The sequence below is a fragment of the Trichomycterus rosablanca genome, chromosome 16 (assembly GCF_030014385.1).
Source record: "Trichomycterus rosablanca isolate fTriRos1 chromosome 16, fTriRos1.hap1, whole genome shotgun sequence".
NCBI lineage: Eukaryota > Metazoa > Chordata > Actinopteri > Siluriformes > Trichomycteridae > Trichomycterus > Trichomycterus rosablanca.
In genome coordinates this window covers 8,652,211-8,670,162 of record NC_086003.1, presented here as the reverse complement: position 1 = coordinate 8,670,162, position 17,952 = coordinate 8,652,211, and the positions used below count along the sequence as shown (strand labels likewise).

The 17,952-nt window shown below is 38.3% G+C and overlaps 1 protein-coding gene across 2 annotated transcripts; it reads left to right on the top strand.

Annotated features, from left to right (window-relative positions):
* The first annotated feature begins 6,005 nt into the window (after positions 1 to 6,005).
* cacfd1 (calcium channel flower domain containing 1) lies at positions 6,006 to 17,952 on the top strand. 2 transcript variants are annotated; one of them, XM_063011956.1, is made up of 5 exons: positions 6,006 to 6,246; positions 15,098 to 15,170; positions 15,413 to 15,538; positions 17,269 to 17,376; positions 17,711 to 17,952. In XM_063011956.1, the coding sequence occupies exons 1-5, from the start codon at positions 6,132 to 6,134 to the stop codon at positions 17,802 to 17,804; spliced, it is 516 nt and encodes a 171-aa protein (XP_062868026.1). In that variant the 5' UTR covers positions 6,006 to 6,131; the 3' UTR covers positions 17,805 to 17,952. The 2 variants fall into 2 exon arrangements, with proteins under 2 accessions (XP_062868026.1, XP_062868027.1); XM_063011957.1 differs by lacking the exon at positions 17,711 to 17,952 and adding an exon at positions 17,582 to 17,654.

The window sequence follows — 17,952 nt, the reverse complement described above, 5'->3', positions numbered from 1 at the left end:
AGTGTGACCTCACTGGGGATTCTCCAGGATTCTTATGATGTTCAGATAATGATTCTCCATGTGTAAACAAAGTCACAAAAATAATTTTCTGAGAAGCTCAGTTTTAATAACAAATTGGCCAAAATCATGACAGACACAGGTCTAAATTGGGTTCAAGTGCTGCGGCTATTCTGGAAAGTGAGGAGACTGTGGACTTGGGAGAAGAGCAAAAAAATAATAATATAATGTGCCATTTCTCACAACAAGGAACAGCCTAAGGCAACGTGAGTGGGGAGTTAAAGTCTGAACTAAACGTATATTTTGCTTTTATAGTAAATACAGTGGGGTCAAAAAGTATTTAGTCAGCCACTGATTGTGCAGGTTCTCCTACTTAGAAAGATGAGAGAGGTCTGTAATTTTCATCATAGGTACACTTCAACTATGAGAGACAAAATGAGAAAAATTTAAATTTTTAAAGAATTTATTTGTAAATTATGGTGGAAAATAAGTATTTGGTCAATAACAAACAAGCAAGATTTCTGGCTCTCACAGACCTGTAACTTCTTCTTTAAGAAGCTCTTCTGTCCTCCACTCGTTACCTGTATTAATGGCACCTGTTTGACCTCGTTATCTGTATAAAAGACACCTGTCCACAGCCTCAAACAGTCAGACTCTAAACTCAACCATGGCCAAGACCAAAGAGCTGTCGAAGGACACCAGGAAGAAAATTGTAGACCTGCACCAGGCTGGGAAGAGTGAATCTACAATAGGCAAGTAGGTTGGTGTGAATAAATCAACTGTGGGAGCAATTGTAAGAAAATGGAAGACATACAAGACCATTGATAATCTCCCTTGGGGTCAAGATCTCATCCCGTGGGGTCAAAATGATCATGAGAACGGAGAGCAAAAATCCCAGAACTACACGGAGGGACCTGATGAATGACCTGCAGAGAGCTGGGACCAAAGTACAAAGGCTACCATCAGTAACACACCACGCCGAGAGGGACTCAAATCCTGCAGTGCCAGGCGTGTCCCCCTGCTTAAGCCAGTACATGTCCAGGCCCATCTGAAGTTTGCCAGAGAGCATATGGATGATCCAGACGAGGATTGGGAGAATATCATGTGGTCAGATGAAACCAAAATGGAACTTTTTGGTAAAAACTCAACTCGTCGTGTTTGGAGGAAGAAGAAAAACCCAAAACACCATACCTACTGTGAAGCATGGGGGTGGAAACATCATGCTTTGGGGCTGTTTTTCTGCAAAGGGGACAGGACAACTGATCCGTGTTAAGGGAAGAATGAACGGGGCCATGTATCGTGAGATTTTAAGCCAAAACCTCCTTCCATCAGTGAGAGCATTGAAGATGGAACGTGGCTGGGTCTTCCAGCATGACAATGATCCCAAACACACCGCTCGGGCAAAGAAGGAGTGGCTCTGTAAAAAGCATTTTAAGGTCCTGGAGTGGCCTAGCCAGTCTCCAGACCTCAACCCCATAGAAAATTTGTGGAGTCTGTGTTGCCCAGCGACAGCCCCAAAACATCACTGCTCTAGAGGAGATCTGCATGGAGGAATGGGCCAAAATACCAGCTACAGTGTGTGCAAACCTGGTGAAGACTTACAGGAAACGTTTGACCTCTGTCATTGCCAACAAAGGTTATGTTACAAAGTATTGAGTTGAACTTTTGTTATTGACCAAATACTTATTTTCCACCATAATTTACAAATAAATTCTTTAAAAATCCTACGATTTCCTGGATTTTTTTTCTCATTTTGTCTCTCATAGTTGAAGTGTACCTATGATGAAAATTACAAACCTCTCTCATCTTTCTAAGTAGGAGAACCTGCACAATCAGTGGCTGACTAAATACTTTTTGGCCCCACTGTATGTTTTACATTTGTGTTATTTTTTTTTAATTACCATCATGACATTAATGCTGTTATTATTTCTATGTGTACGTTTGAAAGCTTTAACTGATTACAAGTAAAAAGAGCAGCCCTTAATGTCACTGAACAACTCCCATTCTATTTCTATTTAATGATTATAAAAATTGTGAGTTGCCAAGTGAATTGGTATTCACTGGTCTACTGATGGATGAAATTTCTTACAACATAACTGAAATAGCTTAATTCATGATGTACCTTACCTATATTTACTCCTAACAATTTGTTTTTATTACACTTATTATTATTATCATTACATCATTACCTCTTTATCCTGGTCAGAGTCGTAGTAGGTCCAGTTTCCCCAGAATCACTGGGTGGTAACACACCCCGGACAGAATGCCAATATATCGCAGGCACTTATTATTATTCTTATTATAATTAGGGATTACATTACATTTACATTTTTGGCATTTAGCAGACGCCTTTATCCAAAGCGACTTACATTACAGTTACAGTCTGAGCAATTGAGGGTTAAGGGCCTTGCTCAAGGGCACAGCAGCAGCAACCTGGCAGTGGTGGGGCTTGAACCAGCAACCTTCTGGTTACTAGTCCAGTACCTTAACCACTAGGCTATGGCTTGCCCATTAGGGATGTCCAAAAGACTAAATGTTGTTGTTAATTTCATTTCAAACATACTCCTTTACTTAGTTAATTGCTTATTTATTGTTTAACAAGAACAAATGTGTCTGCGATTTATGATATTAGGGTTTAAGAATTCATAAAGGTTTTTTTTTTTACTTTGTATACACTTGTGTGTCTCTGTGTGTGTGCATGTGTGTATTTGTTGCAGCATTGTAAGCAAAATACAAATTGAAATCTGATAAAACTCTAGTCATGATTCATATACCCCAAATTAGGAAATGCACATTCCAAAACATTCCCTACTATCTAGCCCTTTCAACAAAATAACTTAATCATTCTCAATAATTCAATCATTGTCTGTTGCACCTCATTCTTGGTCAGGGTCACAGTGGGTCTGATTCATTAGGCGAAATGTAGGAAACTATTACATGGCAGACACACACACAGGAAGAACATACAAACTCCACACAGAAAAGACATAAATCCCAGGCCCTTCTTGCTGTGAGGCAACAGCGTTAACCACCGTGCCAGCCCATACAAATAATTAATGTTACATATTTTTCTGCAATACAGCCTGTTGAAAAAGTTTGAATAAAACTAAAAGATATTCACCTTTAAATAAATTAAATCAGAATGTAGGTTTTGCACTTTTGAGATCTGTGAAACATAAAATAGTCCAAATAATGAAACATGGACTTTAATATATTTACATCTATCTATCTATCTATCTATCTATCTATCTATCTATCTATCTATCTGTCTATCTGTCTGTCTGTCTGTCTGTCTGTCTGTCTGTCTGTCTGTCTGTCTGTCTGTCTGTCTGTCTGTCTATCTATCTATCTATCTATCTATCTATCTATCTATCTATCTATCTATCTAATCAGGCGGCACGGTGGCTAAGTGGGTAGCACTGTTGCCTCACAGCAAGAAGGTCCTGGGTTGGATCCCCAGGTGGGGTGGTCTTGGTCCGCGTGGGTTTCTTTCGGGAGCTCCTCCCACAGTCCAAAGACATGCAAGTGAGGTGAATTGGAGACACTAAATTGTCCATGACTGTGTTCGATATAACCGATGAATCTTGTGTTATGAATAACTATCATTCCTGTAACCAAAGTGTAAAACATGATGTGAAAATCCTAATAAACATCTATCTATCTATCTATCAATTATCATTTTCTGTGAAGGTGGTTTAGTTTAAAATTCCATTAGTTTTTAATGTAATGCTTTGTAAAAGTTTTAAGGATTAAAGAAGCAAATTACATTTAATTAAGAATAAGGGCACAGTTGGTTTAGAGCCTAAAAGTTTACCTTTATAAATAAATTATTGGCATATGGAATAAAAAGTTACTGTATATTCTATTTGTCTATTGAATTAACTGAATATATCTTATGTACAATTTTAATTCAGTAAGTTGAATTAACTGGATATATCTAATGTAAAATTTTAATTCAGTAAATTGAATTAACTGGATATATCTTATGTAAAATTTTAATTCAGTAAGTTGAATGAACTGGATATATCTTATGTAAAATTTTAATTCAGTAAATTGAATTAACTGGATATATCTAATGTAAAATTTTAATTCAGTAAATTGAATTGACTGGATATATCTTATGTAAAATTTTAATTCAGTAAATTGAATTAACTGGATATATCTAATGTAAAATTTTAATTCAGTAAATTGAATTAACTGGATATATCTAATGTAAAATTTTAATTCAGTAAATTGAATTAACTGGATATATCTAATGTAAAATTTAAATTCAGTAAATTTAATTGACTGGATATATCTAATGTAAAATTTTAATTCAGTAAATTGAATTAACTGGATATATCTTATGTAAAATTTTAATTCAGTAAATTGAATTAACTGGATATATCTAATGTAAAATTTAAATTCAGTAAATTGAATTAACTGGATATATCTAATGTAAAATTTAAATTCAGTAAATTGAATTAACTGGATATATCTAATGTAAAATTTAAATTCAGTAAATTTAATTGACTGGATATATCTAATGTAAAATTTTAATTCAGTAAATTGAATTAACTGGATATATCTAATGTAAAATTTTAATTCAGTAAATTGAATTAACTGGATATATCTAATGTAAAATTTAAATTCAGTAAATTTAATTGACTGGATATATCTAATGTAAAATTTTAATTCAGTAAATTGAATTGACTGGATATATCTTATGTAAAATTTTAATTCAGTAAATTGAATTAACTGGATATATCTAATGTAAAATTTAAATTCAGTAAATTGAATTAACTGGATATATCTAATGTAAAATTTTAATTCAGTAAATTGAATTAACTGGATATATCTAATGTAAAATTTAAATTCAGTAAATTTAATTGACTGGATATATCTAATGTAAAATTTTAATTCAGTAAATTGAATTAACTGGATATATCTAATGTAAAATTTAAATTCAGTAAATTTAATTGACTGGATATATCTAATGTAAAATTTAAATTCAGTAAATTGAATTAACTGGATATATTTAATGTAAAATTTAAATTCAGTAAATTGAATTAACTGGATATATCTAATGTAAAATTTTAATTCAGTAAATTGAATTAACTGGATATATTTAATGTAAAATTTAAATTCAGTAAATTGAATTAACTGGATATATCTAATGTAAAATTTAAATTCAGTAAATTGAATTAACTGGATATATCTAATGTAAAATTTAAATTCAGTAAGTTGAATTAACTGGATATATCTAATGTAAAATTTAAATTCAGTAAGTTGAATTAACTGGATATATCTAATGTAAAATTTAAATTCAGTAAGTTGAATTAACTGGATATATCTAATGTAAAATTTAAATTCAGTCAATTTAATTGACTGGATATATCTAATGTAAAATTTTAATTCAGTAAATGAAATTAACTGGATATATCTAATGTAATATTTTAATTCAGTAAATTAAATTAACTGGATATATCTAATGTAAAATTTTAAAATTAACATATTTAGCTTTATTAAGCTTTAGTGCGTATTAGCAGACTAAACGATAAATTCGTGCGTGATGACGTTGTGTTTTGACGCTCTCGAATGTGCTACGCCCCGAAGTGACGCATTTATTTGGCTCCGCCCACAGCGCAAAGCAGCTCAGGGAACCTCCAGCGTTAGAACTCAGACAATGGGCCAATAAATCGCTCCTCTGTTATATCGTACGTGGCGTGATTATACCGAAGAAGCTTTAATTCGGTGGAAATACAGAGTTTAAAGAAATCGGCTGGAGTTCTGTGATATGCGGATAGGACTGTAAGCAGAAGGCTTAGTGTGTGTGCTGTCAGGATGATGATGAAGCAGTAAGACGTGGACGGATCTATACGTACGAAGCAGGATTTACTGACTCACTGACATCAGAAACGCTTTCATTAGTTCGTTTGTAGTTCTTTTGCTGTCAATCGTTAGTGTCGGTATTTATCAGTTCAGTTCTTTTAAAGATTCAGGCTTTTTACTTTATAATATCCAGTAGTTTGGTGGGATCTGGTTGAAAGAAGCATTGATCGTTTCAGGTACCTGGAGTGTTGACAGCAGTGTATTTGTGCACCGGTTGGATCAGTAAACAAGACTGTGTGACTGAATAATTTAATCAGTGTAAAATGAGCTCAGAAGAAGCAAGAGCAGCAGGGGACAAAAGCAACGCCACTGATGAAGATGGCATGTCCTTGTGGTACCGGTGGCTCTGTAAAATCGCTGCTGTACTTGGTGGCATTTGTAAGTAGACAGTTTTTCTATTCACACACCTTTACTACACCCCATGAAAAGTTCATACTTTTATACTTTAGACCCCCTATATATACCACCTCCTTGTTTCTACCCTTACTGTCCATTTTATCAGCTCCACTTACCATATAGAAGCACTTTGTAGTTCTACAATTACTGACTGTAGTCCATATTTGTTCTTCAATGGTCAGGACCCCCACAGGACCACTACAGAGCGGGTATTATTTGGGTGTTGGATCATTCTCAGCACTGCAGTAACAATGACATGGTGGTGGTGTGTTAGTGTGTGTTGTGCTGGTATGAGTGGATCAGACACATCAATGCTGATGGAGTTTTTAAACACCTCACTGTCACTGCTGGACTGAGAATAGTCCACCAACCAAAAACATCCAGCCAACAGCGCCCCTTGGGCAGCGTCCTGTGACAACTGATGAAGGTCTAGAAGATGACCAACTCAAATAGCAGCAATAGATGAGCGATCGTCTCTGACTTTACATCTACAAGGTGGACCAACCAGGTGGGAGTGTCTAATAGAGCACTCCAGCAGTGCTGCTGTGTCTGATCCAGTCATACCAGCACAACACACACTAACACACCACCACCATGTGCGTCAGTGTCACTGCAGTGCTTAGAATGATTCACCACCTGAATAATACCTGCTCTGTGGTGGTCCTGACCATTGAAGAACAGCATGAAAGAGGGCTAACAAAGCATGCAGAGGAACAGATGGACTACAGTCAGTAATTGTAGAACTTCAAAGTGATTCTATATGGTAAGTGGAGCTGACAAAATGGACAGTGTGTAGAAACAAGGAGGTGGTTTTAATGTTATGGCTGATTGGTGTATATGTAATAATGTGATTAATTATTAACATATGCTGATGGTGATGACAATTTGACAATTTGACAATTACATTTGACAATGCAGACAGATTGGCTTCCAGCACAAGGTAAAAGTTTGGGTTTTCTATCTGATCTTGCCAGCAGACCACTGTTCCATGTTCTAATAGGTGCAGTTAAACTAGTCCTGTTTATAGGGGCACACAAGGACACGCTGTACTCAATCATTATCGCTCACAAGGAAGTAAGAGGCCGTGCCACAAAGTTAACATTCGTAGAATCTCTGACAATGGGGCATCAAGCAAATGTAGGGTTTCTCACAGGGTAGAGTCAAAAGATAGTAAAAGTTGGGGGCAAATTTATTAATATGTGTGTCATTACATGAATGACACTTAAATGGAGTTTAGCTGTGCCATTGTTGATGCTGGCCAGGGGTTTGTGTTTACGGGGGTGGGAGATGAAACCTTATAATTAACTTCGTGCATTACACTGAAAGTTTTTATTAATGAGAGATCAGCCACATTGGAGCTGATTAAGATTTAGGCTGATAAAAGTCTAATTAAAGTTCACTGCAAAGTCTCATTAGGTTTACATGGTCATCTTGTGATGGTGGAGACAGACAGAGATTGATTAGGCATGAGCCAGAGGTTAAATTAATGATCACTGGTCCTGGATAGACTGTCCAGGGCTGCTCAACTTGCAGATCTTTGTAAGATAATCCCATTTATACTCCTAGTTGATTTCCTTCGGGATCAATGAATTATCTATCCATCTATCCATCCATCCAGTTAATAGGAAGTTCAAGTCAAATGAAATGCATTACAGTTATTTCAAACTTTGGTGTTATCCATAATAATAAACTATATATAGCAAATCCCACCATTGGGGGGAAAAAATCGCTGTGATCAGACAGTGTACACAAGATGCCATATTGGACACATCAGTCTAATGTTTTTGAAACAGGGTGAAGCTGCCCCATATTGTGCAGCATTCACACAGATTACAATCAAACACGTAATGCTAGAATGTGTCATTCATGATCGTGAGAGGAACTGTTCAGAAACATTCCTAAAATTCCTGTCAATAACAAAACTAAAGCAACACATACAACAGACGCAACTACAACAAAATAGCAGCGTTTTTTCCACAAGGGCTAGGGTTTGGAATTGTTTGTATTTTAGTGATACTGACTCTGATTCTGATTCAGCTCGGGCACTGTTGTGTTGATGTGTGACGTAGTAATGTAAACAGGTCCTGGCAGATATATACGTACGTCATTGCAAATAGGTATCCTTTGTTTACAATAATAAATGCTTATCGTGTTTAGGAACTGAAATTTAGTTTGTATCTGGTACCTGTCACTTTGTGTTCAGTCCTAAATTGGAACCAAGTTTTGGGTTCCAGACCCACTAACTAGCCCTGGTGTTTTGTATGACAAAAATACCTTAATTCTTTATTTTGGGACACCATCAAAAAGGCTTTGTAATACAATAAAGAAATGCTTTTATGCTTTCCTCTTTGTTGTAAGCATATTTTCCAACACACATTCAAGTGTGAAGTAGGGCTGTCGCGGTGACAGAATTTCCCCTTGCGGTATTCAGCCTGTCTCAATATCGCGGTATGCGGTTATATCACCATTTTTTTGTTGTTTTTGAAAATTACTTAATTGATCTGGATTTTAGAGCTATATAAACAAGCTTTATTGTTAGGCTATGATTCGATATATTATTGCTTTATAATGACAAAGATGAGGCAGCTTTAAGACCAATGAAATGCGTGTTTAGGCTATTGTTAAATACAGAACAGAGCAGGGATGCGCGTCTTTTCTCTATTAAAAAAAGGTTTAAATAAGCTTCTAGCCTAGGTTAGACATACACTGTGAAACAAAAAAAAAGTGTTTAGGCTAAATATTTTAAATGCACATCTAATCAAAATATGGTAAAAAAATAGAATAAAGAATAAAGTCTGTAAGAGTTTAAACCTGCGTTATCATGCGCGCTAGACGAACCAACATGTTCACCTGATGTGTTTTAGAGAGGATCTGAGTGGGGTAGCGATGTTCCCCTCGGTACTAAAACTCTCTCTGATGGTGCTCGTTGCATTAATACACTGTAGATGTACTGAACCTGCATGCGACTTTAGAGATCAGAGAAAGTCTAGCCTGGTTATCGCGCCACTATTAACCATCTATTTAGTAGGTATAATTAACATAACAATATATACTACGTTTCAAGTTATTATTCGTTTCAATAAATTTTTATTCAACGAAAAAATGCATTTAAATCATTCCAGCAAGCCAGCAAGAGAGAATCTGCAGGCTGCAATGCCATATTAACCGTCATTAAGTGTTTTAGTTCGCCAAGGCTGTTTAAATATAGTCTAAATTACAAGTATTTATTGAGTGTGAACTCAATTTAATCATTAATAAACTTGCCTATAATTCCTGTTGCGATTGTTTACATTTTAAAACACAAAGCCTGACACTCAGCAGCAACGCATGAGAACAGGTTGCGGGAAAATGTCGCTCCTAGCTCATTTTCATTATGAATTTATTTAACATTTATTACGCACGAATGTAAGCGTATAAAACAAGATGGACCTGCAACAATAAAAAAAAGGAGAAGAAAGAAAGAAAAAACGTGAATATCGCGGTGTTCCGGTTGTCCAGCATGCCCTGCGGTTGCAGGGCTCTAGAGTGCGACCAATTTGGTCGCACATGCGACCTAATTTCTCAATGGTGCGACTAAAAAAAATCTCAGGTCGCACCGGTGCGACCAGGCGTCCGAGGGAAAAGAAAAACAACAGACACACATTAGGCCAATATCATGGTCTAAACCAATCAGAGATAGTGAAGGGCGGGACAATATTGTAGCGGTGATATGTGAGCGACATTCAGCTCAGCCAATCAGAATGCAGCACCAGGTTTATACACGTGCGTTCGGACGTTCTGCAGTAAGTTTAGTTTTGTATATGAGACTCGCCGGATGTCCCCAGAATGGAAGTTCGGGTTCTGGAGCTCGGCGGTGTAAAGTGTTGTAACGCTCACTTAAGTCCTGACTAAACAGTTCAAGTGACTCGACCCTGTCGTGTGCCTTTATTCCCACACCTCCACCACCGCACAGCAAAAGACCCGCAGCATCCCCACCGGACAGCGGCTAGGTGAGCCGACCCTCTACAGTAGCAAGGGGCTAATGCGCGATAGTGAAAGTAAAAACACGACAATATTTTCGTTAAGTAAAATATAAAAATAACTAAAAGACCAAAATATATTACAATACATGTAGTCAAAATACGCAGTGAGTGCACCGCAAGCGATTTTGGGAATCTGTGTAAAAGATTCAGTAAAGCCGATAATATAATGCCCTGCATTTAAGATTACACTCTAACACACACACAAACATATACATATAATTTTAAATATACACACACATATAAATAGATATACACACATACATACACATTTACTCTATTATTTTTATAATTTTTATAAGTGTGCCATAATTAGTCTGTAATACTATAATTAACTGTAAAGAAGACAGTGGCCGGCAATAGTATATTTGTGACTGGTTCTAATACATTTTGAATTGAAAGGCTGAAAAAGCCCAATGCATCTATAAAACACATTACATGCCTCGATAAATGCACTGCCCAAGTGTCCCCTCTCCCCACTGCCTTTCAGCGGCAGGCAGCAGCAAACAGATCATCAGACGAAACCATGTTGACCAGATTGTTAGTTATTTACAAGTCAATATTGCCTGTATGGACAGTGATTTAAAAAAAAAAAAAAAAAAAAAGTGAACCTGTAAAACTGCGGTGTTAAATGCGATGCGGTCGAAAATTTGGGTGCACCTAACTTTTGTGCTGGTGCACCTAAGAAAAAAAGTTAGGTGCACCAGTGCAACCAGTGCAAAACGTTAGTCTAGAGCCCTGCATACTGATTCCATCATATATTGTGTCATTTGTGTCACTTCTCTTCTAATTTGCATAAAGTCAAAGTTAAACTTTGCTCAACTTTTTCACTCTAACGTTCGCTCTGCCTCCTGTCCCCGGAAATCACCAGCTCTAATTGAAAATAAATGAGAGCTGGTCTCCTTGTCATGGCGCATTGCTCCCAATCTGAATGTAAGGTTACAGTTCACATTCAGCTCTACAGCCCCGTTGTACCATCTGTTTCATGTGCAAACGCCTGCCTGTGCAACAAAACATTTGAATACCACTGCACTCACTAAACTCAGAGTAATATGTGCATGTTTGCATATTTAACTGTTCACTGCATGGCTCAGATTGAAATGCAAATGTAGTAACAGGCATTTTTTTTATGCTGTGGATCCAGTAAAGCAACAAAATAAAATATCGTCTCTTGTAATTAAAAACCTTTGCATAGTTTTGCATTGTAAATTAGAATCTATGAATGTTGTCCCATATTAGCAGCATCATAAGATAGCATTTTTATTTCTATTCTTAAATGATGCTCAATTTGTTTGATTGGGAGAAAGTTAAACCATCTTTTCCATCCAGAGACCAGGACCAATCACAAGACACCACTGCTCTTTTACTTTACTTTGCTTTTTTACTTTGAGTTTCTCATGCTTGAACATTATCAATATCCAATTTAATCAACATCTACTTTATTGTCATTGTAGTTATACAATGAAACTGAGTATTCATTTTTCATCATTCATTCATTAAAACCACCTCCTTGTTTCTACACTCACTGCCCCCTTTCACCCTGTTCTTCAATGGTCAGGACCCCCACACGACCACCACAGAGCAGGTATTATTTTGTGTTAGTGTGTGTTGTGCTGGTATGAGTGGATCAGACACAGCAGCGCTGCTGGAGTTTTTAAATACCGTGTCCACTCACTGTCCACTCTATTAGACACTCCTACCCAGTTAGTCCACCTTGTAGATGTAAAGTCAGAGACGATCGCTCATCTGTTGCTGCTGTTTGACTTGGTCATCTTCTAGACCTTCATCAGTGGTCACAGGACGCTGCCCACGGGGCGCTGTTGGCTGGATATTTTTGGTTGGTGGACTATTCTCAGTCCTGTGAGTGACAGGCTTACAAAGCATGAGAGAAACAGATTGACTATGTCAGTAATTGTAGAACTACAAAGTGCTTTTATATGGTTAGTGGAGCTGATAAAATGTGAGTGAGTGTAGAAACAAGGAGGTGATTTTAATGTTATGGCTGATCAGTGTATATGTAAATGGCATGTACACTGTATAGTCCACCGGATAAGCTTGTTAAACATTCCATTTCAAAACCATAGGCACTCCATGATTAGGAGAGGAGTACACATACTTGTTGGCCATATTGCGTGGCTAATAAATAATGCATGATGTTGACGGATAACCAACCAAATTAGACTTTTATCTGCTTTTTATTTAAACCATGTAATGTTTTATTGTTTGCATATTGTCATAGCTTATTTAAGAGCGGCATTAGTAAAAGGACAAAGCTTGCATACTCTTATATTTCAACCTTGTTCTTTCCCTCAGTTGATTTTCTTTGTTTGGTCAAAGCTACCAGCTCATTTTAGATCCTAAATCTCACATTCTGTCATACAGAGACAAGGATTACTGTCTGCAGAGTACTCACTCACTTGCTAAACTCACATGTAAATGCCATCTAACTTTTCATAATCAAACACACACACACACACACACACACACATTTCAGAAGGGCTGGAGAAATTCTAGCTAAATTCTTTGTTATTCCAGACAGACAAAGGAGCAGTGTATACAAGACCTAAACACTTGCCATTGTGTGTGTTCAGCACACCAGCCCCCGATATGAATAGTACTGTTCTCTTAAACCGAAAGTCGATTGCCTGCACGGTTCACATTTACATTTTACATTTATGACATTTAGTAAAAGCGACTTACAATTGTGACCGTGTGCAGTCCAAGAAGTTGGGAGGGTGTTGAGGGCCTTGCTCAAGGACCCAACAGTGGAGACCTGTTGATAGTAGGGCTTTCTGATTACTAGTCTAGTACTGTAAGGGCTGAGCTACCACAGCCCTATCAGTTGTTTTAGGAAAACCTTAGGTTTGTCCAGAGAGTGATGGCAGCTGGGTGGGTGCCATGAGGCAACTTTGGTAAGGTCCCTGCCTCTGGACACTGTCTGTGAGAAGCTCTACTTGGTATCATGCTTTTTGGTCTTTCCAAAAGCATGCAAATGGTGGGCTGACTGCTATAAACTATTGCCCAGTGACACATTGGAACCCTGTACAGGGTGAATTTCTGCAGTGGATTCAGCATTTTAGGTGTCGCAGAGCCATCTGCACCTTGACCAGGGTGCGGCACCAAGTAAAAAAATCTTTATGGTTTTAATACTTAATACTAAAACAATGTTTCTCTTTTTCTTTATACCAGAGATGGGGACCAGACTCGACTCGGACTCGTTTCAAATGACTCTGACTCGTCTCATGACTGTTGTTAACATTAGTTACGTGTGACAATTATATATATTTTCTTAACCCGCAACGCACGCAGTGGGTAAATTTTACAGCCAGCTTCCGGCGTAGTGATGAAGCGTTGCTCCCTACTCCCTACACAGTTTAAACCTCACTTCATTTGAACATTTTCGTTACCTTTGGATTGGAATCTCACTTAAAATGGTGGAATACCCTACTTGTGACTTGACTCGGGCTCTAGCCTAAAGACTCGTGACTTGACTCGGGCTCTAGTCTAAAGACTTGTGACTTGACTCGGGCTCTAGCCTAAAGCCTGGTGACTTCACTCGGACTCTAACCTAAAGACTTGTGACTTCACTCGGGCTCTAGCCTAAAAACTCGTGACTTCACTCGGGCTCTAGCCTAAAGACTCGTGACTTCACTCGGGCTCTAGCCTAAAGACTCGTGACTTGACTCGGACTCTAGCCTAAAGACTCGTGACTTGACTCGGACTCTAACCTAAAGACTTGTGACTTGACTCGGATTCTAGTCTAAAGACTTGTGACTTGACTTGGGCTCTAGCCTAAAGACTCGTGACTTGACTCGGGCTCTAGTCTAAAGACTCGTGACTTGACTCGGACTCTAGCCTTAAGACTCGTGACTTGACTCGGACTCTAACCTAAAGACTTGTGACTTGACTCGGGCTCTAGCCTAAAGACTTGTGACTTGACTCGGACTCTAGCCTAAAGACTTGTGACTTGACTCGGGCTCTAGTCTAAAGACTCGTGACTTGACTTGGACTCTAGCCTAAAGACTTGTGACTTGACTCGGGCTCTAGCCTAAAGACTTGTGACTTGACTTGAACTCTAGCCTAAAGACTCATGACTTGACTCGGGCTCTAGTCTAAAGACTCATGACTTGACTCGGGCTCTAGCCTAAAGACTTGTGACTTGACTCGGGCTCTAGCCTAAAGACTCGTGACTTGACTCGGACTGTAGCCTAAAGACTCGTGACTTGACTCGGACTGTAGCCTAAAGACTTGTGACTTGACTCGGGCTCTAGTCTAAAGACTCGTGACTTGACTCGGACTCTAGCCTAAAGACTCGTGACTTGACTCGGGCTCTAGCCTAAAGACTCGTGACTTGACTCGGGCTCTAGCCTAAAGACTCATGACTTGACTCGGGCTCTAGTCTAAAGACTTGTGACTTGACTCGGGCTCTAGCCTAAAGCCTGGTGACTTGACTCGGACTCTAGCCTAAAGCCTGGTGACTTGACTCGGACTCTAGCCTAAAGATTCGTGACTTCACTCGGGCTCTAGCCTAAAGACTCGTGACTTGACTCGGGCTCTAGCCTAAAGACTCGTGACTTGACTCGGGCTCTAGCCTAAAGACTCGTGACTTGACTTGGACTCTAGCCTAAAGACTTGTGACTTGACTTGGACTCTAGCCTAAAGCCTGGTGACTTGACTTGGACTCTAGCCTAAAGCCTGGTGACTTGACTTGGACTCTAGCCTAAAGCCTGGTGACTTGACTCGAACTCGTATTTTGTGACTTGTGAACATCTCTGCTTTATACCTCCCTCTCTTTTTCTATTTTCTCTCTGCAGCTTGTGCTGTGATGGGCATTTGGAACTGTGTGACGGTTCACCCCTTGAATATCGCTGCAGGAGTCTGGATGGTGTAAGTATGGCTGCAGAAAACACTTTTAAAGCTGGTTAACCTATGTTTATTGTAGTAATGTTGAATGTTGAGCTTTTGAATATTTTAATGTATATGTGTATTTACTGGCTGTGTAGCAGTAAAATGCTGATAAACACTACATCATAAATATAATCTTAACACAATCCACATTTAAATTTTTTGCATTTTAGCAGAAGCTTTCACTACACAGCTTTCTAAACACAGTGTGTTTGTATCTGCAGGTTGACAGCATGCTTGTTGTTCATTTGTGAAGTTCCGTTCTGCTGTCAGTTTGTGGAGTTTGCGAACATTGTGGCGGATAAAGCGGACAAAATGCGCCCCTGGCAAAAAGCACTGCTTTACTGTGGGTATGTATGCTTGTTTGTGTATGTATAACTGATTGGGGAAACCAAGTGGCATGATTTATGAGTTATGATTTTTTATGATTTTTATAAATCGGAATCTACAATAAAATTGCTGGCTGGATTAACTTGAGCAAGCCAGAAAGTTAACAAACTACAACCCCAACTCAGAAAAAGTTGGGACAGTATGGAAAATACAAATAAAATTAAAATGCAGTGTTCCTCACATTTACTTTGACTTTTATTTGATTGCAGACAGTTTGAAACCGAGATATTTCATGTTTTGTCTGCTCAACTTCATTTTATTTATTAATAAACATCCATTCCTGCATTTCAGGCCTGCAACACATTCCAATAAAAGTTGGGACAGGGGCAATTTAGGGCTTGTAATGAGGTAAAAAAAAATTAAATAATGATGTGATTCCAAACAGGTGATTGTAATCATGGTTTGGTACAAAAGCAGCATCCAGGAAAGGCCGAGTCTTTGATGAGCAAAGATGATCAGAGGATCTCCAGTTTGCCAACAAATGTGTGAGAAAATTATTGAAATGTTTAAAAACAATGTACCTCAAAGAAAGATTGGAAGGGATTTGCATATTTCTCTCTCTACAGTGCATAATATCATTAAATCATTCAAGGAATCAGGAGGAATTTCAGTGCGTAAAGGCCAAGGGAGCAAGCTTAAGCTGAACGCCTGTGATCTTCAATCCCTCAGACGGCACTGCATCAGGAACCGCCACTCAACAATAGCTGATATAACCACATGGGTGAGGGATTACTTTGGCAAACCTTTGTCAAGCACTACAATACAGGGTTACATGCACAAATGCCACTTAAAACTTTACTGTGCAAAAAAGAAGCCTTATGTTAACCATGTCCAGAAGCGGCGTCGACTTCTCTGGGCTCGGAGGCATCTTGGATGAACCATCACACAGTGGAAACGTGTATTGTGGTCAGATGAATCCGCATTCCAGGTCTTTTTTTGGAAAAAATGGATGCTGTGTGCTCCGGACCAAAGACAAAAAGGACCATCCAGACTGTTATCAGCACAAGTCCAAAAGCCAGGGTCTGTCATGGTATCGTGTTGTCAGTGCCCTTGGTAAAGGTCATTTAAACTTCTGTGATACATTGAGATCTTAGAGCAACATGTGCTGCCTTCAAGACGTCATCTTTTCCAGGGACGTCCATGCATTTTTCAACAAGACAATGCAAAGCCACATGCTGCACACATTACAAAGGCATGGCTGAGGAAGAAGAAGGTACGAGTACTGGACTGGTCTGCCTGCAGTCCTGACCTGTCCCCAATAGAGAATGTTTGGAAAATTTTGAAACGAAAAATTGAGACAACGACGATCCCGTACTGTTGCACATCTTAAGACGTGTTTGCAGGAAGAATGAGACAAAATAAAAGCTGAAACACTAAATCACTTGGTATCCTCGGTGCCAAAACGTCTTTTAAGTGTGGTGAAAAAAAATGGCAACATTACAAAGTGGTAAATGCTTTACTGTCCCAACTATTTTTGGAATGTGTTGCAGGCCTGAAATGCAGGAATAGATGTTTATTAATAAATAAAATGAAGTTGAGCAGATAAAACATGAAATATCTCAGGTTCATCCTGTCTGCAATCAAATTAAAGTCAAAGTAAATGTAAGAAACTTATGTGTAATTCCAACACCACCATGGTGTTGTTGGTAATTTACAATTTCTTAACCAACTGTTATTCTCAAAATTTTAGGATGGCACTGTTTCCTGTGTTTCTGAGTCTGACCCTTACCACACTGTTTGGGAATGCTATTGCATTTGCTACAGGAGTGCTCTACGGGCTTGCCTCTCTTGGAAAGAAGTAAGAACTGAAATAATACTCAATACTCAAATTTACCAGTTCAAATTTACTGTGTTCTGCTGTGAATATGTTCTATGCATGAGAGGACACATAATCTGACATATTATTTTGCTCTCTCTTTGTTGCATTATTAACTGAAACCAAATGACATTATTTTGTTTCACTTTTTAAAAAAAAAATCCATATAATAACTCACTTATCAAAGTCTTTGGTTTGACCAACTCCTGAATCGTCTCTCCCTAACATACTGACTGAATTAAACACCCCCGATATATGTCTCTCTTGCTCTCCGTCCTTTTCTTTGCCCCCTTTTTCCCCTTTCATTTATTTTTAGGGGGGGTGCCGTTAGCTACGCTCGGCTGCAGCATCAAAAACAGGCTGATGAAGAAAAACTTGCTGGGACAACAGATGGCGGCGTGGCCCAGTGACTCTTCATCCTCCTCCTGTCCGTTACTATTTGTTCTACCTCCTGTTCCTTTGTTGATTATTTTGGAGCTCACATTATGTGACTTTTACGTTGGCGTTAAGAGTTCTTGTGTTGTACATCTTTAGTGTTTTTGTTGTGTAGTGTAAGGT